The sequence below is a fragment of the Papio anubis genome, chromosome 9 (assembly GCF_008728515.1).
Source record: "Papio anubis isolate 15944 chromosome 9, Panubis1.0, whole genome shotgun sequence".
In the NCBI taxonomy this organism is placed as follows: Eukaryota; Metazoa; Chordata; class Mammalia; order Primates; family Cercopithecidae; genus Papio; species Papio anubis.
In genome coordinates this window covers 103020161-103042623 of record NC_044984.1, presented here as the reverse complement: position 1 = coordinate 103042623, position 22463 = coordinate 103020161, and the positions used below count along the sequence as shown (strand labels likewise).

At 49.1% G+C, this 22463-nt stretch overlaps 1 protein-coding gene across 1 annotated transcript in view; it reads left to right on the top strand.

Annotated features, from left to right (window-relative positions):
• The first annotated feature begins 991 nt into the window (after nucleotides 1-991).
• Nucleotides 992-22463, top strand: part of CORO1C (coronin 1C) — a 124547-nt gene continuing 103075 nt past the window's right edge. Inside the window, 1 exon segment of the mRNA XM_031650182.1 lies at nucleotides 992-1316. Within this exon segment, the coding sequence (XP_031506042.1) occupies nucleotides 1007-1316 (310 nt within the window). The 5' untranslated portion in view covers nucleotides 992-1006.

Here is a 22463-nt window from a genome sequence, read left to right as displayed (position 1 = left end):
TTCCAGCTTTGGCCTTAGCCATTCTCCCTGCTCAACCCAAAGCTCAGCAGGGATGGGCTCCTGGGTGGACCAGGCAGGGGGTTCCCTTGGGCTGAGGGGGCAGGAAGGTAGGGGTGAAGGAAGGCTTCGACAAAAACAGCCCCAGCCGGAGGGTGTGGTTCATGCCTGTAATCCCAGCGCTTTGGAAGGCCAAGGCAGGCAGATCACCTGAAGTCAGGATTTTGTGGCCAACATGGTGAAACCTCCTCTTTACTAGAAATCCAAAAAAATGTCCAGGCATGTGGCACACCTATAATTCCAGCTACTCAGGAAGCTGAGGCAGGAGAATCACTTCAACTTGGGAGGCAGAGATTGCAGTGAGCTGAGATCGCACCGCTGCACTGCGCCACTGCACTCCAGCCTGGGTGACACAGCGAGACCCTGTTTCCAAACAAAACAAAACCAGAAATAGCCCCTCTGATGAAGGCCTTCTGGATGCCAAACACTTTGGTTGTTTTCTCATTAATTCTGAAAACACTATTAAAATGATATTATTCTAAATATTCCCATTTTACAGATGAGAAAACTGAGGCTCAGAGCGTTGCCTAAGCACACAATGGGAAGAGGGAGGCTCTTGACTCCAGCCCCAGATCTGTCTGTTGAATGAAGGAAGAGACAGTGGCCCATTCAGGGGTGCACAGCGAGCTCTGTGGTTTGGTGAGTTCAGTCTGTCTCCCCGACCCCCAGATGACAGGTGAGAGGAGGACACAATGCCAGCAGCTCCTGGGCTTGGGATGTCATAGACACGTCCAAAGGGGAGGATAAAGCCCTGTCACCCTTGCTCCACCCCCACAGGTCGCAGAAGCTGCTCAGGGATGGCAAATGGGCGTGGAAGTGGCCTCCGCAGCCCCAGGGGGCAGGGCAGGGACGCTGCGGGCCGGATGGGAGTGCCAGGCGCAGCCTCCTGCGACCACGCCCACAGGGTGCTCTGCTGCCCGCTAGACCTCCGCGCAGTGCCTTCGAACCGATGCAGACGCCCACCGGGCCACATCCGCCGGGCTCCCGGGACCCCCTCCACCCGCCCAGCCTGGGCCTGGAGGTGCGACGGCCCGTCGCGTACCGTCTGGAGGAGGTGGCGCGCTGTCTGCACCTCCTGGAGCTCTCCAGCTCCCAGGGTCCCGGCTGCGGGCCTGGCGTGTCTGCTGGCCTCCAGGTGCACAGGCTCCAGAGCGCCTCCCAGGAGACTCCGGGAGGCGCCTTTGCCTCCGATTCCCCTAGAGGGGACCGGCCAGTCCCAAGGTCCAACAGGAGGAAGGCAGAAAACCCCACACAAAAAGGTGAGCGCCACTGGGGGGCTTTCTTCCCTCCATTGGACCCACAGAGTCTAGGCACAGTTATCCCTGAGGGCATCCGTGGGTCTGCATTCTCAGTATTGCTGTCCACTTGCCCTGTGGTTTCTGGAAAACTCCTGGCCCTCTCTGACCCTCAGTTTCTTTATCTCTGCCACCAGAGATAAAGGGATTGGACTTTGGCTTTTCACTCTTAAAACTGAAGACAAGACCTCATTTCTGTGGGAGGAGGGCTCCACCTGTGGGATTATAAGAAGAGCATCCGGGCCATATAAATCTTTTCCCTTTCCCCAAAATAACTAGCTACAGAGCTACTTCTAGGGTTACGATATCTAATTCTTACAAAAACCCTCCCCGGGAAATGCTGTTACCCCATTTTATAGAAATGAAAACTGAGGTTGGGCATGATGGCTCATGCCTGTAATCCCAGCACTTTGGGAGGCCAAGGTGGGCAGATCACTTGAGGTTGGGAGTTTGTGATCAGCCTGGCCAACATGGTGAAACTCCATCTCTACTAAAAATACAAACATTAGCCAGGTGTGGTGGCAAGCACCTGTAATTCCAGCTACTCTGGAGGCTAGGAGAATCGCTTGAACCCGGGAGGTGGAGGTTGCGGTGAGCCGAGATTGCGCCATTGCACTCCAGCCTGGGTGACAGAGCGAGACTCTTGTCTCAAAAAAAAAAAAGAGAGAAAAGAAAAGAAAAAACTGAGCTCATAGTGAGTGGGTTCAAGTTGCAGAAATGGGGTTTGAACCTCCACCCTCCTTCTAGGCCTGTCTGACTTCAAAGCCCTGTGCTTTTTCCGCTAATAGTGCAGATTGTCTCCATGAAAGCCACACAGGCTGGATTCTCAGCAGGAACGGCCAGGGACCCTCGCTCTTGTCGGTGCCACCCCTCAGCTCTCTGAGGCCACTGCCCTGCGGGATCCTTGGGGATCCCTGGGGAACACCTCTCAGCTGATGTGGACAGGGTATCACTGGTGCAGCCTCATGCCATGACCCAAAGCTTCCAAATGGAATGGAGTAGGGCCCCCATCACAGAAGTCCAACAGGGACCCCTGAATTGGGCATGAAAGAGTGAGGGAAAGAAATGGGGGTTGTGTGGGGAGTTGGGTGTGGGAGTGTCCCTACCTGAGTAAAGAACTGATGGGCCAGGCTGGGTGCGGTGGCTCATGCCTGTAATCCCAGCACTTTGGGAGGCAGAGGTGGGTGGATCACAAGGTCAAGAGATTGAGACCATCCTGGCCAATGGTGAAACCCCATCTCTACTAAAAATAGAAAAAAAAAAATTAGCTGGGCATGGTGGTACGAGCCTGTAGTCCCAGCTACTTGGGAGGCTGAGGCAGGAGAATTGCTTGGACCTGGGAAGCAGAGGTTGTAGTGAGCAGAGATCGTGCCACTGCACTCCAGCCTGGTGACAGAGCAAGACTCAAAAAAGAAGAACTGGTGGGCCAGGTGCAGTGGCTCACCTCATGCTTGTATCCCAGCACTTTGGGAGGCTGAGGCAGGCAGGTCACTGGAGGTTCAAGAGTTCAAGACCAGCCTGGCCAACATGGCGAAACCCCGTCTCTATTAAAAGTACAAAAATTAGCCGAGCGTGGTGGCAGGTGTCTGTAATCCCAGTTACTCGTGAGGCTGAGGCATGAGAAATGCTTGAACCCGGGAGGTGGAGATTGCAGTGAGCCGAGATCGCACCACTGCACTCTAACCTGGGAGACAGAGCAAGACTCAGTCTCAAAAAAAAAAAAAAAAAAAAAAAAAAGAACTGGTGCAAAGGCCTGGAGGTAGAGGTGAGCGCCCCAGCTTCCACAAACTCTAAGCAGCCAGTGTCACAGGTGGGCAGACCATGCGAAGCCTTGTAGATCACTGGACTTGACCCTGAGGGCTCTGGGGAGCCAAGGTGAAACCCCATCTCTACTAAAAATAGAAAAAAAAATTAGCTGGGCATGGTGGCGCGAGTCTGTACGATCCTCAAGTGGGAAGATCACTTGAGTCCAGGAATTCGAGACCAGACTGAGCAACAGGGTGAAACCACTTCTCCACAGAAAATACAAAGGCATCGTGGTGCACACCTGCAGTCCCAGCCACTGCAAAGAGGTATGGTCAGCTTTTCCCTCTAGAGCTGCACCGTCCCATATGGCAGCCACTAGTTAAATACATTAAAATTAAATTAAATTAATTTAAATAAATTAAATATTAAAACAGTTCATTAAATAAATAAATTTAAATAAAACTAAATGAGAAATTCTGTTCCTTTGTCACACGTGCCCTGTTTTAAGTGCTCAGTGGCTACCTGTGGCTACCCTATTGGACAGCACAGAGAGAGAACATTTCCAGCATTGCAGAAAGTTCTATAGACAGCACAGTGCTAGAGTTCACGCAGGGTTCTGGGTGGGAAGTGTTTTGTGGAGACCAGTGAGGATGGGTTTCAAGGATTCAGGGAGAGATGTACGTGCCCAGTGTCTCCCATGGTCCCTGGAATACAGCAGGTGCACAATGAAAGACCACTGAATGGATGAATGGCCTGGATTAGAGTGGGATGGTGGGATGGAGGTGAGAGGACGATGGCAAGAGAACTTCAGAAGGCTAAATTTTTTTTGTTTTGTTTGTTTTTGTTGTTGTTATTGTTGTTTGTTTTTTGAGATGGAGTCTCACTCTGTCACCAGGCTGGAGTGCAGTGGAGTGATCTCAGCTCGCTGCAACCTCTGCCTCCCGGGTTCAAGCGATTCTCCTGCCTCAACCTCCCGAGTAGCTGGGACTACAGGCGTGCACCACCGTGCACAGCTAATTTTTGTATTTTTAGTAGAGATGGGGTTTCACCATGTTGGCCAGGATGGTCTCGATCTCTTGACCTCGTGATCCGCCCACCTTGGCCTCCCAAAGTGCTGGGATTACAGGCATGAGCCACCGCACCCGGCCTAAATTGGTGGGCGTTGGCGACTGGTGAACGATGAGGGAAGCACCTCGGTCTGGCTTGGGCAGCTGAGTGGACAGTGGGGTGTTTCCTGAGATGGGAACGCAGGAGGGAAGTCAAGTGTCAGGACAGGAATAAGCTCCCACCTGAGGGGCCTGTGGAACTGCCACATGGAGATGTCTGGGAGGCCACTGGCTGCTCGGCCCTGGAGATGTGGGCCCAGCGGATTTGGGAACGCATGGGCCTGCCCAGGAGAGGATGAAACTGCACGTAGAAGGAGCAGGGAGAGGGCTCCGGGGACACGAACATTGGAGAGGTGGCCAGAGGGAGAAAGAGGAAAGGCAGCAGAGAGCAGTGCCGGGTCAGGCCTGTAAACCCGGACTGGGAGGCCCTGGATCCAGCCCTAGGAATTTGTTGGTGACCTTGGAAAGAGAAGATTCAGGGTGGGGAGAGAGAAGGAGCTAAAGCAGAAGCGAAGAGGAGGAGGCAGCGAGTGGGCTACGACTCTTGAAAAGTTTGTTGGTGAAGGGGTTAAGACTGGTACTGAAGGTCGATGCAAGGTTAGGGGAGATAATTTTTCCCTTGAGATGGAAAAGATCTGACCTTGTTCACAGGTTAACAGAAAACGTGTGTGTGTCGGGGGTGTTGCCTAAGGGAAAGACCAGCTCATAAATGGTATTTGTAACATGCTTATAGGCTGAGGTGGCTCACACCTGTAATGTCAGTACTCTGGGAAGCCATGGTGGGAGGATCACTTGAGTCCAGGAGTTCAAGACCAGCCTGAGCAACAGGGTGAAACCACTTCTCCACAGAAAATACAAAGGCATTGTGCACACCTGCAGTCCCAGCTACTCAGGAGGCTGAGGCAGGAGGATCGCTTGAACCCAGAAGATCCAGGCAGCAGTTAGCCATGATCATGCCACTACACTCCAGCCTGGGCAACAGAGTGAGACTCTATCTCAAATAGAAAAAAAACAACCAACCAACCAACAAAAACCCAGCATGCTTGAGAGTGTGTACCAGTTCGTACAGCGATCTGAACATCCCAGCGAGGTAGAATCTTCTTATTTATCCCCATTTCAGAGATGAAGAAACTGAGGCCCAGCGTGGCTCAGCAGTTTCCCCACAGTCACACTGGGCAGTTTTTCCTAATGTGCACAAAGACTTCATCCAGGCCAGCAGGATCTGGTTTTTTGTTTTTTTTGTTTTTTTGGTTTTTTTTGAGACAGAGTCTCGCTCTGTCGCCCAGGCTGGAGTGCAGTGGCTGGATCTCAGCTCACTGCAAGCTCCGCCTCCCAGATTTACGCCATTCTCCTGCCTCAGCCTCCCGAGTAGCTGGGACTAAGGCATGCCTCACCACCAGCCTGGCTAGTTTTTTGTATATTTTTTTGGTAGAGATGTCGTTCAAGTTGGACCAGGATGGTCTCATCTCCTGGACCTCGATCCGCTTCTGCCCCTGCCTCCCAAAGTTGGGATTACAGGCTTGAGCCACGCCTGCCAGGATCTTGGTTTTGAATCTGGTTCCTTGTACTGCCCTGTGTTAGTCCCCTATGCTTTTCCCTCCACCCTGTTTTACAAGAGTATTTTGTGTTTTGTTGTTTTCAGACAGACTCTTGTTCTGCTGCCCAGGCTGGAGTGCAATGGTGTGATCTCTGCTCACTGCGGCAACCTCCTCGCCTTCTGGGCTCAAGTGATTCTCCTGCCTCAGCCTCCTCAAGTGAGCTGGGATTACAGGCATGTGCCACCACATGCCTGGCTAATTTTTTTTTTTTTTTTTTTTTTTTGTATTTTCTGGAGCCAGGAGACAGGCTTTGCCACAAGCTGGCTGTGGCTGGCCTCAAACCCCTGACTCCGAAAGGATCTGCCCACCCCAGCCTCCCCTCCCAAAGTGTTGGGAGATTACAGGTGTGAGCCACCACACCCAGCTTTTTCCTCCTTTCTTTTTGAGACGGAGTCTCAAGCACAGGTCACCCAGGTTGAGGCAGTGGGCGTGATCTCGCTCACTGCAAGTCTCCGCCCCTCCCAGGTTCAGCCATTCTCCTGCCTCTAGCCTCCGGTAGCTGGGACTACAGGTGCCCGCCACCACACCCGCTAGTTTTTGTATTTTAGTAGAGACGGGTTTCAACATGCTGGGGCCAGGATGGTCTCGGATCTCCTGACCTCGTGGATCCACTCCGCCTCGGCCTCCCAAAGTGCTGGGATTACAGGCTTGAGCCACCGCGCCCGGCCTCCTCCTTTCTGGATAAACAAACCACAAAGTGACTGGGCGCGGTGGCCCATGTTTGTAATCCCAGCACTTTAGGAGGCCGAGGCGGGTGGATCACTTGAGGTCAGGGCTTTGAGATCAGCCTGGTCAACAAGGTGAAACCCCATCTCTACCAAAAATACAAAAATTAGCCAGGTGTGGTGGCATACGCCTGTAATCCCAGCTACTCAGGAGGCTGAGACAGGGGAATTGCTTGAACCCGGGAGGCGGAGGTTGCAGTGAGCCGAGATCATGCCACTGCACTCCAGCCTGGGCGACAGAGCAAGACTCCATGTCAAAAAAACAAAACCACGAAGTGATAAAAAAATTGAAGCACCAAAATTCTCAAGTGGAAATAATTTAGCCAGAGAGCATGAGCAAGGGAAGTCGCTCACAGTACTGCAGTATTTTCAGAGTTACAACATTTACATCCTGCCATCATCTCCTTCCCCAAATAGGATGTCTTCTGAATTTGCAATAATATAATAATTATGGCAACTATTTTTAATACTCTTATTAGGTTATATACCTTGCTAAGCATTTAAATGTGATCTCATTAACTCTTGCAGCAACCATGAGAGGTAGGCTGTATTACTCTTTCTTTTTTAAGATTAGCAATGGGGGCACAGAGAGGTGAAGTGACTTGCCCAGGGCCACACAGTACATCTTTGGCAGAGATGGAAGTCAAAGCAAGGTCTGTTTGTCACCACAGCTTGTGCCCGTCTGTCAAACTACTTTATTAGTGTTAAAATCATAGCAGAAAGGCTTGTTATTCTGTTGCATCTGGCTTGCTGACTGAGGAGGGGGGAAAGTTAGCATCCCATTCTATCAGCTGATCAGCCTCTTCTTCCTTAGGAATATAATTGTCCTAAACCCCAGAAAAGGATGCCATTGGGTCTGCAGGGACTGCAGCAGTCTGACTGGAAGAAACCTGTATTTTCAGCCGACTGCAATGGCTCATGCCTGTAATCCCAGCACTTTGGGAGGCCAAAGCAGGCGGATCACTGGAGGTCAGGAGTTTGAGACCAGCCTGACCAACATGGTGAAACCCTGTCTCTACTAAAAATACAAAACTTAGCCAGGCGTGGGGGCAGGCACCTATAATCCCAGGTACTCAGGAAGCTGAGGCACGAGAATCACTTGAAACTGGGAGGTAGAGGTTGCAGTGAGCTGAGATCCTACCACTGCACTCCAGCCTGGACAACAGAGTGAGACTCCATCTAAGAAAGAAAGATAAGAAAAAGAAAGATAAGAAAGGAAAGGAAGGGAAGGGAGGGGAGGGGAGGGGAGACAAACCTGTATTTTCATCTGCAGAAAGCTTTTTGAAACTTAGGAGCCTTAAGGAAACAGGGACAGACAGAGCCATAAATTTCTTCCAGAAATGGTCTCCTTTTCTTTGCAATCCCTGGATAATGAATGTGTTGAGGTCAAGAAAAATGACTGGTGATTTCCCACTGAACTAGGGGAGGGGAAGAAGGAAGAGGATGAACGCCTGTTTATCATCAACAGGAGAAGGGGTAGCCCATGGCCCTGCCCTTCCCTCCCTCCCTCCTTCCTTCCTTCCTTCCTTCCCTCCCTTCTTTCTTTCAGTGGAGTCTCGCTCTGTTGCCCAGGCTGGAGCGCAGAGGCGTGATCTCGGCTCACTGCAACCTCTGCCTCCCAGGTTCAAGCAATTCTCCTGCCTCAGCCTCCTCCCAAATAGCTGGGATTACAGGCGCCTGCCACCATGCCCGGCTAATTTTTGTATTTTTGGTAGAGACGGGTTTCACCATATTGGCCAGGATGGTCTCGATCTCCTGACCTCGTGATCCACCTGCCTCGGGCTCCCAAAGTGCTGGGATTACAAGTGTGAGCCACTGTGCCTGGCCTCCCATGATCTTTCCTTGTCTGGAGTGCTCAGTGTCCTAATCGGTGTAGGTGACAGAAAGGATTAGAAAGGTGGACGAGAGTCAATCCCTGGCATCTAGCTGGACAGGCTGTTGCTTAGAATCAAATCCCATTGGTGGCTGCTAAGCCTCTGATTTGAAAAGACAGTTTTGCTAAAGGGATGTTTTAGTTATGTGGGTATTCAGAAGCCAAAGTGCCCAGCTTCCATTTTCTTTTTTTTTTTTTTTGAGATGAAGGCTTTGTTTGTCGCCCAGGCTGGAATGCAGTGGTATGATCTTGGCTCACTACAACCTCCGCCTCCTGGGTTCAAGCAATTCTCCTGCCTCAGCCTCCTGAGTAGCTGGGATTACAGACATGCGCCACCATGTCCAGCTAATTTTTGTATTTTTAGTAGAAACGGGGCTTTACCATGTTGGTCAGGCTGATCTCGAACTCCTGACATCAAGTGATCCACCCACCTCGGCCTCCCAAAGTGCTGGGATTACAGGCGTGGGCCACTGCACCCAGCCCCCCAGCTTCCATTGTCTAGGGAGCTAAGGAGAATGCAACTGGGGCAGAATAGATTTATTAATAAGAACTACTTCTTTCCTTCCTGCATTTGGTCCCACACTGGGACTGCATGAGCCTCAGTTTTCTACATATACTACTCAGCCGCATGCCCAGCCACAGAAGTAATCATCGCTCACAATGTGGTGATGTCTTCCCGGTCCTTTATCTGCGCATCTGCGTATATACGCATTATTCCACTGCATGGCTGCGCTGCAGTTAGCCAATCTTATATAGATATCTCAAATTTCTTACTATTACAAATAATGCTGTAATGAACATCTTTGTGCCTAAAACATTGGTAGCACCTGCCGTCCATCCTTAGGCCGGATTCTCAGAACTGGCAATGTACCTCCAAGATGGCCCCAACAACCCATGTCTTCTCGTACTCAGGCCGGCTATGCACCAAATGCTTGTGTCTCTTCTCATTGAAGCCCTAACCCCTCATATGGTGGATTTGGAGGTAATTGGGTTTGATGAGGTCATGAGCATAGTGTCCCCATGATGGAATGAGTGCCCTTGTTAGAAGCTGAAGAGACCAGAGCTCACTCTCTCCACCATGTGAGGACACAATGAGAAGGCGGCCATCTGTACACCAGGAGGAGGTCCCTCACCAGAACCCAACCATGCTGGCACTATGATCTCACACTTCCAGCTTCCGAAGCTGAGAGCAATAAATTGCTGTTGTTTAAACCATCCAGCCTGCAATATTCTTTTATGGCAGCTACAAACGACTAAGACACTGCCCCCGTGCAGTCGCCTTCCACCCTGAATCGGGGCTAGCCCGAGTAGACAATAGAATATGATAGAAGTGGCCAGGCACAGTGGCTCATACCTGTAATCCCAACACTTTGGGAGGCTGAGGTGGGTGGATCACCTGAGGTCAGGAGTTCAAGACCAGCCTGACCAACATGGAGAAACCCTATCTCTCCTAAAAATACAAAATTAGCCGGGTGTGGTGGCACATGCCTGGAATCCCAGCTACTCAGGAGGCTGAGGCAGGAGAATTGCTTGAACCTGGGAGGCGGAGGTTGCGGTGAGCCAAGATCGTGCCATTGCACTCCAGCCTGGGCAACAAGATTGAAACTGCATCTCAAAAGAAAAAAAAAAAAAAGAATATAGCAGAAGTGACCCTGTGCGACTTTCAAGGCTGGGTCATTAAAGGCATGGCAGCTTCTTCCTTGAGTTTCTTGAATCGCTCAATCTGTGAGAAGCCAGCTGCCATGCTGAGGACACCCCAACAGCCTGTGGAGACGCCCACCTGACAAGGAGCTGAGGCTTCCTGCCAACAGCCAGCACTGGCTTGTCAGCCATGTGGGTGAACTGCCTTGGAAGTGGACGTGGGATCTCAGTCAAGCCTTCATCCCATCTCTCATGAAGACTCATGAGAGACCTCCAGCCAGACCCACACAGCTAGGCTGCTCCCAAATTCCTAACCCACAGGAGATAAGAGGTAATCAATGACTTTGGTATTTTAGGCCAATATGTTCTGAGTGATTTGTTCCATGGCAGTGGAGCTAATAATACTAGATCAAAGACCAGAGCATTCTTAAGACTCATGATCTAGAATGCCATTTTTTCTTCCCTTTTATTTTCCTTTTTTTCTTTTTAGATAGAAGCTCACTCTGGTTGCCTAGGCTGGAGTGCAGTGATGCAATCTCAGCTCACTGCAGCCTCTAACTCCCAGACTCAAGTGATTCGCCCATGTTAACCTCCTGAGTAGCTGGGACTACAGCCATGTACCATCATGCCTGGCTAGCTTTTTGTATTTTTAGTAGAGACAGGTTTCACCATGTTGCACAGGCTGGTCTCGAACTCCTGGACTCAAGCAATCTGCCCACCTCGACCTCCCAAAGTGCTGGGATTACAGGTGTGAGCCACCATGCCCGGCCACTTCTCTTTTAATATCACCAGATTGTCAGTTATTTTTTTGTTTTCTCTTTTTGTGTTGTCATTGTTGTATTTGAGGCGGGGTCTTGCTCTGTCACCCGTGGTGGAGTGCAGTGGCGTGAGCACGGCTCACTGCAGCCTCAACCTCATGGGCTCAAGTGATCCTCCCACCTTGGCCTCCCAAAGTGTTGGGCTTACAGCCTTGAGCTGCTGCACCTGGCAAGATTGTCAGTTCTTGTACTGACATGTAATTGGCCTGCATGATCTAAGGTGATCTCCTGATAGGAGTTCCTGTCAGCTCTGGGGATGTGGGATGTGTTTTCAAAGCCCCATGTGTGACCAACAGCCCTTTCCTCACCATTCCCATAGAAAGATTTGTTTTTTATTTGTGGCTGTGAACCTTCCAGGGCAGAATGTTCACAGTTTGTTACTTGTGCCCAGCCAAACCATCTAATAGCCAAAGCTGGGCAGCAGAGAAAGCTCAGCCTGTTATAAGTTAATTGCTCTTTGCTTTCTCTGGATCCTCAAAAGCTTTTAAAGGAGTGTAAGCAAAAACAGCTGGCTTGGGCCGGGTGTGGTGGCTCACACCTGCAACCCAGGCACTTTGGGAGTTTGAGGTGGAAGGATGGCTTAAGCCCAGGAATTTGAGACCATCCTGGGCAACATAGCGAGACCCCATCTCTGAAAAAAAACCAAAAAACAAAAAACAGCTGGCTTATTAAATAGTACTTCGGCCGAGCATGGTGGCTCACACTTGTAATCCCAGCACTTTTGGGAGACTGAGGCAGGCAGATCACCTGAGGTCAGGAGTTCGAGGCCAGCCTTGCCAACGTGGTGAAACTCTGTCTCTACTAAAAATACAAAAATTAAGACCAGGCGCGGTGGCTCATGCCTGTAATCCCAGCACTTTGGGAGGCCGAGACGGGCGAATCATGAGGTTAGGAGTTCGAGACCAGCTTGACCAGCATGGTGAGGCCCCTGTCTCTACTAAAAATACAAAAATTAGCCAGGTGTGGTAGTGCGCACCTGTAATCCCAGATACTCAGAAGGCTGAGGCAGGAGAATCACTTGAACCCGGGAGGCGGAGGTTACAGTGAGCTGAGATCACGCCACTGCACTCCAGCCTGGGCAACAGAGCGAGACTCCATCTCAAAAAAGAAAAAAATATATAGAAATTAGCTGGGTGTGGTGGTGTGCGACTGTAATCCCAGCTATTGGGGAGGCTGAGGTGGGAGAACTGCTTGAACTTGGGAGGCAGAGGCTGCAGTGAACCAAGATCACGCTATTGGACTCCAGCTTGGGCAACAGAGTGAGACTGCATTTCAAACAAAAAAGAAAGAAAGGAAGGAAGAAGTAATTCTTCATCAGAGGCCATACAACCAGGATAAGGGTTATAATGAGGAAGTCAGCTTCCATTTTCATGGCTCATGTACTGAGCAGATGCCCCATTTGATGTGCAGACCCAGGGGACCTGCATGGGCACATAGAGACATATCCAGGGCTCCATTCCTTACATCACTAATATGCCCAGTAAATATTTCATCACCTGGTGAACCTGTTGGGCTTTGGAAAAATTCAGATGAATGGAAATCATAGTCGTCCCTGCACTTGAGGTTGTTCACAGAGGCAGTAAATGGAGTAAAAAGTCCACAGATGTTGTAGTTTGAAGTAGGTTCAAATCCCAGCTGCGTGAGGTGATGTGCACCTGTAATCCCAGCTACTCAGGAGGCTGAAGCACGAGATTCACTTGAACCCGAGAGGTAGAGGTGGAGATTGCAGTGAGCCGAGATCATGCCACTGCACTCCAGCCTGGGTGACAGAGCAAGACTGCCTCAAAAAAAAAAAAAAAAATCCCAGCGGCGTCTTCTAAAAGCTGTGTGACCCTGGATAGATTCCTGGACCTCTCTGAGCCTTAGTTTCTCTATCTCTCTCTCTATATATATACTTTTATTATTATTATTATTATTATTTAAGATGGAGTCTTGCTCTGTCGACTAGGCTGGAGTGCAGTGGCGTGATCTCGGCTCACTGCAACCTCCGCCTCCTGGGTTCACACCATTCTCCTGCCTCAGCCTCCCGAGTAGCTGGGACTACAGGTGCCTGCCGCCACACCTGGCTAATTTTTTTTTGTATTTTTAGTAGAGACGGAGTTTCACCGTGTTAGCCAGGATGGTCTTGATCTCCTGACCTTGTGATCTGCCCACCTCAGCCTCCCAAAGTGCTGGGATTATAGGCGTGAGCCACCACGCCTGGCATATTTTTTATTTTTTATTTTTGAGACAGGGTCTCATCTTTCATCCAGGCTGGAGTGTAGTGGTATGATCACGGCTCACTGCAGCCTCGACCTCCCGAGCTCAGATGATCCTCCCACCTCAGCCTTCCATGTAGCTGGGACTACAGGCTCACACCACCATGCTCGGCTAATTTTTTTTTTTTTTTTTTGTAGAGATGGGTTCCTGCCACGTTACCCAGGCAAGTCTTGAACTCCAGAGCTCAAGCAATCTGCCTGCCTTGGCCTCCCAAAGTGCTGAGACTACACAAGAGCCACTGTGCCCAACCAGTTTTATCGTGTGTGTGTGTGTGTGTGTGTGTGTGTGTGTGTGTGTGTGTATGTGTATGGGGGTGGGGTGGGGAGGTTGTGGTGGTGGTGTTGTTTTGAGACAGAATCTCATTCTGTTGCCTAGACTGGAGGGCAGTAGTACAATCACAGCTCACTGCAGCCTTCATCTCTCCAGTTCAAGTGATGCTCCTGCCTCAGCCTCCCAAGTAGCTGAGACTATAGGCATGTACCAATACACACAACTATTTTTTTAAATTTTAAAATTTTAAATAGAGACAAGGTCTTGCTATGTTACCCAGGCTGGTCTTGAACTCCTTAGCTCACACAATCCTCCTGCCTTGGCCTCCCAAAGTGCTGGGATTACAGGGATGAGCCACCATGCCCAGCCTCTTTTTAAAGGAGGGAATAATTGTCTCCATCTATTTGAGATGTTTTGAGGAAACATGAGCTATGCATATGAAACACTTAGTACCTGGCCTAGCACGTGGCACGTGTTTAACAACTGCTGAGTTTATTACTGTTAGCAGGAAAATGTCCTGTGGTGTGCTGGATGGGCTCATGTGACAAAATTAGACCCATCTTTGAACTCCAGCTGCATTCTGGGGATCAAATGCCTTCACCACTCTGAGCCTCAGTTTCTTGATCTGTAGAATAGGTCTAATCAATGTACCTTGCTTGGTGTTTGTGCAGTTTAGACGGGGCAATGTATATATATGGATGCTTAGCACACAGGTAGCATTTGCATTAGTAGGAAAGACAATCAGAAGAGCAAATAATTGCAACACAGTGTGATAAATGTAGTAGCAAAAGTCTTTACATAGGTTTTTGTTTTGTTTTGTTTTGAGACAGAGTCTCACTCTGTTGCCAGGATGGAGTGCAGTGGTGCGATCTTGGCTCATTGCAACCTCTGCTTCCCGGGTTCAAGTGATTCTTCTGCCTCAGCCTCCTGAGTAGCTGGGACTACAGGCACCCATCACCAGACCTGGCTAATTTTTGTATTTTTAGTAGAGATGGGGTTTCACCATATTGGCCAGGATGGTCTCAATCTCCTGACCTCGTGATCTGCCTGCCTCGGCCTCCCAAAGTGCGGGTATTACAGGCGTGAGCCACCACGCCCAGCCCTTTACATGGGTTTTAAGGCCGGAATGTGATTTCTGAGAAATCAGACTGCAATCCATTTGTATAGCCAGGACCTTAAAGAGGAAGTCCTCATTTGACTTTAGTGCAGGAACTCTGGCCTGCAGAGACAGGATCCTGTGCTGTGGACAGATAGTCCTGGAACTTCCAGAAGCCATGGGGTTGTAATTAAGAGTCTGTTAAACCAGGCAAGGAACAGTGGCTCATGCCTGTAATCCCAACACTTGGGGAGGCCGAGGTGGGAGGATTGCTTGAGGCCAGCAGTTTGAGACCAGCCTGTGCAACACAGCGAGATCCCACCTCTAAAAAATAAAAACAAAATAAAATAAAGAGCCTGTCAGACCAAATGAGACAGGTGCAGTGGTAGACACCTGCAGTCCCAGCTACTGAGGAGGGTGAGGCAGGAAAGTTGCTTAAGCCCGGAGTTTGAGGCTGCAGTGCACTGTGATTGTACCTGGGAATAACCACTTCTCTATAGTCTGGGCAATATAGCAAGACCCCATCTCTTTAAAAAAAAAAAAAAAAGTATCTGTCAGACCAGGGTACAAAATTCAGCTCTACCACTGACTTAGCTAAGTGAAATTCATCAATGAAGTCACCTCTTTGAGCCTCAGTGTCCTCATCTGTAAAATCATGTTAATGATGACAGCTGGCATGCACTGAGGGTCAGCTGTGTGCCAGATCTTGTTTTAAGTAATTCACCCTTTTTTTTGAGACAGAGTTTTGCTCTTGTTGCCCAGGCTGGAGTGCAATGGCACAATCTCGGCTCACCGCAACCTCCGCCTCCCAGGTTCAAGCGATTCTCCTGCCTCAGCCTCCCGATTAGCTGGGATTACAGGCATGCTCCACCACGCCCAGCTCATTTTGTATTTTTAGTAGAGACGGGGTTTCTCCGTGTTGGTCAGGCTGGTTGCAAACTCCCAACCTCAGGTGATCTGCCTGCCTTAGCCTCCCAAAGTGCTGGGATTATAGGCGTGAGCCACCGTGCCCAGCAAGTAATTTACATTCACTAGCTTCCTTACTCTTCATAATAGCCCCATGAACTAGGTACTATGGTTATATCCCCATTTTACAGATGAGAAAGATGTGGCACAGGGAAGTCAGATCACTTGCTGGTAAATAGCCGAGCCAGGAGTTTAACCCAGGCAGCCTGAGTTCTCAACCAGTGCTCTTCACTTTTAACTCTGCTACTTTGTTTATTTTTTATTTTTTTGAGAGAGAGAGTCTTGCTCTGTCTCCTAGGCTAGAGTGCAGTGGCACCATCTTGGCTTACTGCAACCTCCGCCTCCCAGATTCAAGCGATTCTCGTGCCTCACCTTCCATAGTAGCTGGGATTACAGGTGTGCACCACCACACCCAGCTAATTGTTTTTTATTTTTAGTGGAGATGGGGTTTCGCTATGTTGGCAGGCTGGTCTCAAACTCCTGAGCTCAGGTGATCCGCCCGCCTCAGCCTCCCAAAGTGCTGGGATTACAGGTGTGAGCCACCGTGCCTGGCTGTCTCTGCAGCTTTATATTCCACCCAATGGGGTTTGGGGGAGGATAAAAAGGAGAGTGTATGTACAGTGGTGACCTAAGTGTCTCCAATGCAGGGCATGCTCGGTAAAGGGAGCTGCTGGGTATTTTTGCTATTCTTATTCTGTCTTGTCTAAAGAAAGTGTTTTTTTATTCATACATATTTTAGAAAGGTCATACATCCGTAGCCCCCTTTGCTGGCCATCAGATGGACAGAGCAGATGGCCAGGACCCAGTGGAGCATGATGAACCCTTAAGAGTCCCCCAGTGAATGGTGTGATCTCAAAGAGGCTACATCCTCCAGCTTGCCACATGGGTGACCCCATGATCCAGACTGGGTGGATGTCTGCAGACCTTCTAAGCTTCTGATTACAGGTCCCATGCAGGAATGAGGCCAAGGTCACGGCCTGGGTCTCCCAGGGGGCCACTGGGCTGAGGTGGTGAGCACAGCTCTCACTCTGCCAGCTGCCTCATTCATGCTGGGGCCTGCTTCAGGCAGCTGGGGATGGCAGAGGGGAACCCACTGCATGGTAGAGGGAAAGACATTGAGTGTTGGCTCTGTGGTCTTGGCCAAGACTCTTTGAGCCTCAGTTTCTTCATCCCTAAAGTGGGAAGATTACGTATTTGTATTTGTTATCTATTGCTGTCTAACAAACCATCCCCAGGTGTTTGTGGCTTAAAACAATAGCATTTATGTAGCTCACCATTCTGGGGTCTGGTTTGGCTGTGAGTGTGCCAGCTGGAAGGTCAGCTCATGTCTAATAGTCTAGGGTGGCCTCCCTCACATGTCTGGTGGTTGACAGCTGCAGGCTGGGATGATGGGGTATGCCTGGGCCTTGGGACTCTCATTCTCCAGCAGAAGAGCCTGAGCTTCTTCAATTGGTGGCTGGGATTCAAGTGCAGCAAAAGAGACCAAGCTCCATATGCAAGCTCTTTTTAAACCCCTGTTTGTGTCACATTCACTGATATCCCTTTGGCCAAGGTATGGCCCATGGTCAAGGCCAGAGTCAGGGTAGAAGGCAACACCACAGGGCTCCATGCAGGAGAATAATTTATAGCTATTTTTGCAATTGACCACAGTGTCCCAGGCAGAGATTTTGGGAAGAACAAATGAAAAATGGTAGGGTTCTGAGTAGTCACAAAATATTAGTGAACATTTGGCTGGGCGCGGTGGCTCATGCCTGTAATCCCAGCACTTTGGGAGGCCAAAGTGGGAGGATCACTTGAGGGTCGGGAGTTCAAGACCAGCTGGTCAATGTGGCAAAACCTCGTTTCAACTAAAAATACAAAAATTAGCCAGGCGCAGGCATGGTGTCTCACACCTGTGATCCCAGCACTTTGGGAGGCCGAGGCAGGTAGATCACCTGGGGTCAGGAGTTCAAGACCAGCCTGGCCAACATGGTGAAACCCTGTCTGTACTAAAAATACAAAAATTAGCCTGGTATGGTGGCAGGTACCTGTAATCCAGCTACTCAGGAGGCTGAGTCAGGAGAATCACTTGAACCCAGGAGGCAGAGTTTGCATTGAGCTGAGATCATGCCATTGCACTCCAGCCTGGGCAACAACAGTGAAACTCCATCTCAAAAAAAAGAAAAAGAAAGAAAGAAAAATTAGCCAGGTGTGATGGTGCACGCCTGTAATCCCAGCTACTCAGGAGGCTGAGGCATGAGAATCATTGAACCCAGGAGGTAGAGGTTGCAGTGAGCCGAGATCATGCCACTGCACTCCAGCCTGGACAACAGATTGACACTCCATCTTAAAAAAGTAAAATAAAATAAAAATAATAGCAAACATTAATTGGAACATAATAGGGGCTCCAACATGTTGTATGAACAGTCCTCACTTTCCAGGCAAAGAAATGTGGTTCAGAGAGGTTGAATGACTTACCCAGGGTCACACAGCTAATTAGTGGGAGAGCTGGACTTGGAACCCAGAGCTGTCTAATTCAAAGTTCATGTTCACAGCAATCCCTTCTGCTGCTTCCCAGCACATGCAATTCAGTTCCAACATTAATAGGGATTAATAGAAGCCCCTATCTGGGATGCAAGCCCAGTTTCTCCATCCCTCATGAAGGCCTGACTTCATTTGAAAGAAGCCAGCTGACTGTTTTGCCTGTCATCTGTATTCCAGGATTGAGCACAGTTGAGCCTCGCACAAAGCAGAAACTAGAGAGCATTTGTTTGAATAACAGAAATTGCCACCTATTTCCATAAGGATTTATGTATGCAGGCAGACGTGGAGGGAGCTGCCTTGCACCCCACGTTGCAAATACTAGCTCCTCCCTGCTACTAACAATTTTGGTGGCAAGATTATCCGTTTCTGAGCATATGTTCTCCCCATCTCAGCTTTCCTTAGGAGATAACTATTTTCTCACCTCTCAGAAAAGGACACTTAACGTAGGGAGAGAACAGATGATCTTACATCGAACTTTTCTGCTGGGAAAGGCAACAGCTGATGGGGGATATGATCAAAACCTGTAAAGGAAAAGGGAACGCATTTCCAGCCACCTGAAGGAGGAGCTCATGTGTTCCCAAGGGCCCAGGCCTGGTGTGATTCATCTTGGCTTGTTCAGGGATTCTTGATTGCAGGGAAGCATGTTGTGCCTGAAGTTCTGCCTGCAGCTCTGAAGCTGGGTAGAGGGACCATGCGGGCTTGTTCAGTTGGTTTCTCTACTTTTGTTTATACCTGAAATTTTCCATAATTAAAAACAACAGGCCAGGTGTGGTGGCTTATGCCTGTAATCCCAGCACTTTGAGAGGCAGAGGTGGGAGGATTGCTTGAGCTTAGGAGCTTGAGACCAGCCTGGCCAACACAGTGAGACCGCTGTCTCTACAAAAAATACAAAAATTCACCGGGTGTGGTGGTGTGTGGCTGCACTCCAAGCTCCTCAGGAGGCTGAGGCAAGAGGACTGCTTGAGCCTAGGAGTTTGAAGCTGCAGTGAGCCTTGATCGCACCACTGCACTCCACTCCAGGCTGGGTGACAGACTGAGACCTTATCTCAAAACAACAAAACAACAACAGAGCAATAACTCAACAATTTGGGCATGGAGGAGAGCACAGTGCAAGTCCTGAGGTCAGAAATACCATATTATTATTATTATTATTATTATTTTGAGCCGGAGTCTCGCTGTCACCCAGACTGGAGTGCAGTGGCACGATCTTGGTTTACTGCAACCTCTGCCTCACCGGTTCAAGAAATTCTCCTGCCTCAGCCTCCTAAGTAGTTGGGATTACAGGTGCCCACCACCACACCCAGCTAATTTTTGTATTTTTAGTAGAGACGGGGTTTCTCCACATTGGCCAGGCTGGTCTCAAACTCCAGACCTCAGGTGATCCACCTGCCTTGGCCTCCCAGAGTGCTGGGATTACAGGCGTGAGCCACCACGCCCAGCCTAGAAATGGTGTGTGATTCTTAGCCTCAGTTTCCTTTTCTGTAAAATGGGCATGATAATAGGCCCTATACCCTAGGATGGCTGTGAGGATTAAATGAGATCTTTCCTGTAAAGCTCTTAGCCCAGGAAGAACTGATAAGGCTCCTTCTGTCTGAACAGCCAGGGTTTCTCAACCTCACTCCTATTGACATTTGGGGACTAATACTTCTTTGCTGTGGGGTGGGGTGGGGACTGTCCCATGCATTGTAAGATGTTCAGCAGCATTCCTGGGATCTATCCACTGGATACTAGGAGCACCTCCTAGTCAACAACACCCAAATACTGTCTCCAGACACTGCCAAATGTCCCCTGGGGGGAGGTGGGGAGTAAAGTTGTTCTGGGTTGAGAACCACTGGCCTAATCCTTTGTTGTTATTAATTAGCAGTAATTCTCTTTTCCTGTGAGGCTGAATATTTGATTAGTGAGGGGAGCTTGGCCAGGCTGGGCTTTGGATACTGCAGCTCTTGCCTTTGCAGACAGCACAAGCAATTGCAAGGTTTATTGCCTCAGTAATGAGATTTATCTGGATGAGCGAGCACATTTTGTGCCAAGATTCATACTTAAGTTTTGAAAAATCTGCACGAGAGCATTATCTGGAAATTTTTCCAGCTGGCGTTCTACTGAGCTTGTCAAGGGGTGACACTGGGCTCAGGATCTTGATACAATACCTTGAATTTACAGAATTTCTTTCTCTCTTAAAAAAGACATAACTTGGCCAGACATGGTGGCTCATGCCTGTAATCCCAGCACTTTGGGAGGCTCAGGCGGGAGGTCAGGAGTTTGAGACCAGCATGGCCAACGTGGCAAAAATTCTCCATCTTCACTAGAAATACAAAAATTAGCTGGCCATGGTGTGGCACGCCTGTAGTCCCAGCTACTCGGGAGGCTGAGGCAGGAAAATTGTTTGAACCCAGGAAGCAGAGGTTGCAGTGAGCTGAGATTGTGCCACTGCACTCCAGCCTGGGTGATAGAGTGAGGCTCTATCTCAAACAAACAAAAAAATTTAAAAACAAAAAAGACAATAACTTTTCTGATTTCCAATGATTAAATATACTTTGCAGAAAAATTAGAAAATACAGAACAGGAAACGTGAAAAACTTACCCATTGTGATGTTTAATTTTTTTTTTTTTTTTTTTTTTTTTTTTTTGAGACGGAGTCTCCCTCTGTTGCCCAGAATAGAGTGCAGTGGCACAATCTCAGGTCACTGCAACCTCCATCTCCTGGATTCAAATAATTCTCCTGTCTCAGCCTCCTGAGTAGCTGGGACTATAGGTGGGTGCTACCACACCCGGCTACTTTTTGTATTTTTGGTAGAGATGGGGTTTCATCATGTGGCCAGGCTGGTCTTGAACTCCTGACCTCAGGTGATCCACCCACCTCGGCTTCCCAAAGTGTGGGGATTACAGGCGTGAGCCACCGTACCAGGCCAGTGATGGTTAATTTTATGTGTCTACGTAACTGGGCCACACGATGCCCACATATCTCATTAAACATTATTTCTGGTGTGCTTGGGAAAGTGTGTTCAGAAGAGATTAACATTTGAATCAGTGGACTGAGTAAAGCAGGTGGCCTCTCCAATATGGATCATCCAACCCACTGAGGGCCTGAGGAGAATAAAAAGGCTGAGAAAGGTTAGATGCACTTTCCCTCTGCCTGTTTGAGCTGGGACGTCAGTCTTCTCCTGACCTCGGAGCTCCAGAGTCTCAGGCCTTCAGACCTGGACTGGAATCTCCACCATTGGGCCTCTGGTTCTCAGGCCTCTAAGCTACACCATTGGCCTCTCTGTGTCTCCAGTTTGCAGATGGCAGATTGTGGCACTTCTCAGCTTCCATATTTGCATGAGCCCAAACTTTGTGGTATTTTTCTGTTTGTTTTTGTTTTTGAGACAGGGTCTTGATCTGTCACCCAGGCTGGAGTACGGGGGCACAATCACAACTCACTGCAGCCTCAACCTCCCAGGCTCAAGCAATCCTCCCACCTCAGCCTCCCAAGTAGCTGGGACTACAGCTGTGCACCCCAAGACTGGCTAATATTTGTATTTTTTGTAGAGATGAGGTCTCACTATGTTGTCAGGGCTGGTCTGGAACTCCTGGGCTCAGGCCTTCCTCCTGCCCTGGTCTCCCAAAGCACTGGGATTACGGGCATGAGCCACCGTGCCTGGCTGATTGAGGATTTCAGTATATGAATTTGGGTGGAACACAAACTTTCGGACCATGGCATACATTTTCATAGTATGTTTACTGCCACATATTTAACGTTTGTGTGCTTTTTTGGTATGACTTTTCTATTTAAAATGATCCCCAAGTGTAGTGCTAAAGTACTGTCTATCTAGTATCCCTAAGCACAAGAAGGCTGCAATGTGCCTTATGGGGAAAATACATGTGTTAGATACAGTTCATTCAAACATGAGGTATTATGGTATTGGCTGTGAGTTTGATGTGAATGAATCAAAGATACATATATGTGTGTGTGTGTGTGTGTGTGTGTATATATATATATATATATATATATATATTTTTTTTTTTTTTTTTTTTTTGAGATGGAGTTTCCCTCTTGTTGCCCAGGCTGGAGTGTAATCACATGATCTCAGCTCACCGCAACCTCTGCCTCCCGGGTTCAAGCAATTATCTTGCCTTAGCCTCCCAAGTAACTGGGATTATAGGCATGCGCCACCAAGCCCGGCTAATTTTTAGTAGAGACGGGGTTTCTCCATGTTGGTCAGACTGGTCTTGAACTCCCAACCTCAAGTGATCTGCCCATCTCGGCCTCCCAAAGTGCTGGGATTACAGATGTGAGCCATCGCGCCTGGCCCCACAATATATATTAATCAACAATACTTTATATGGCCAGGCGTGGTGGCTCATGCCTGTAATCCTAGGATTTTGGGAGATAAAGGTGAAAGGATCACTTGAGCCCAGGAGTTTAAGACCAGCCTGGGCAATGTGGCAAAACCCCGTCTCTACCAAAAACAGAACCAGCCGGGCACGGTGGTGCATGCCTATAGTCCAGG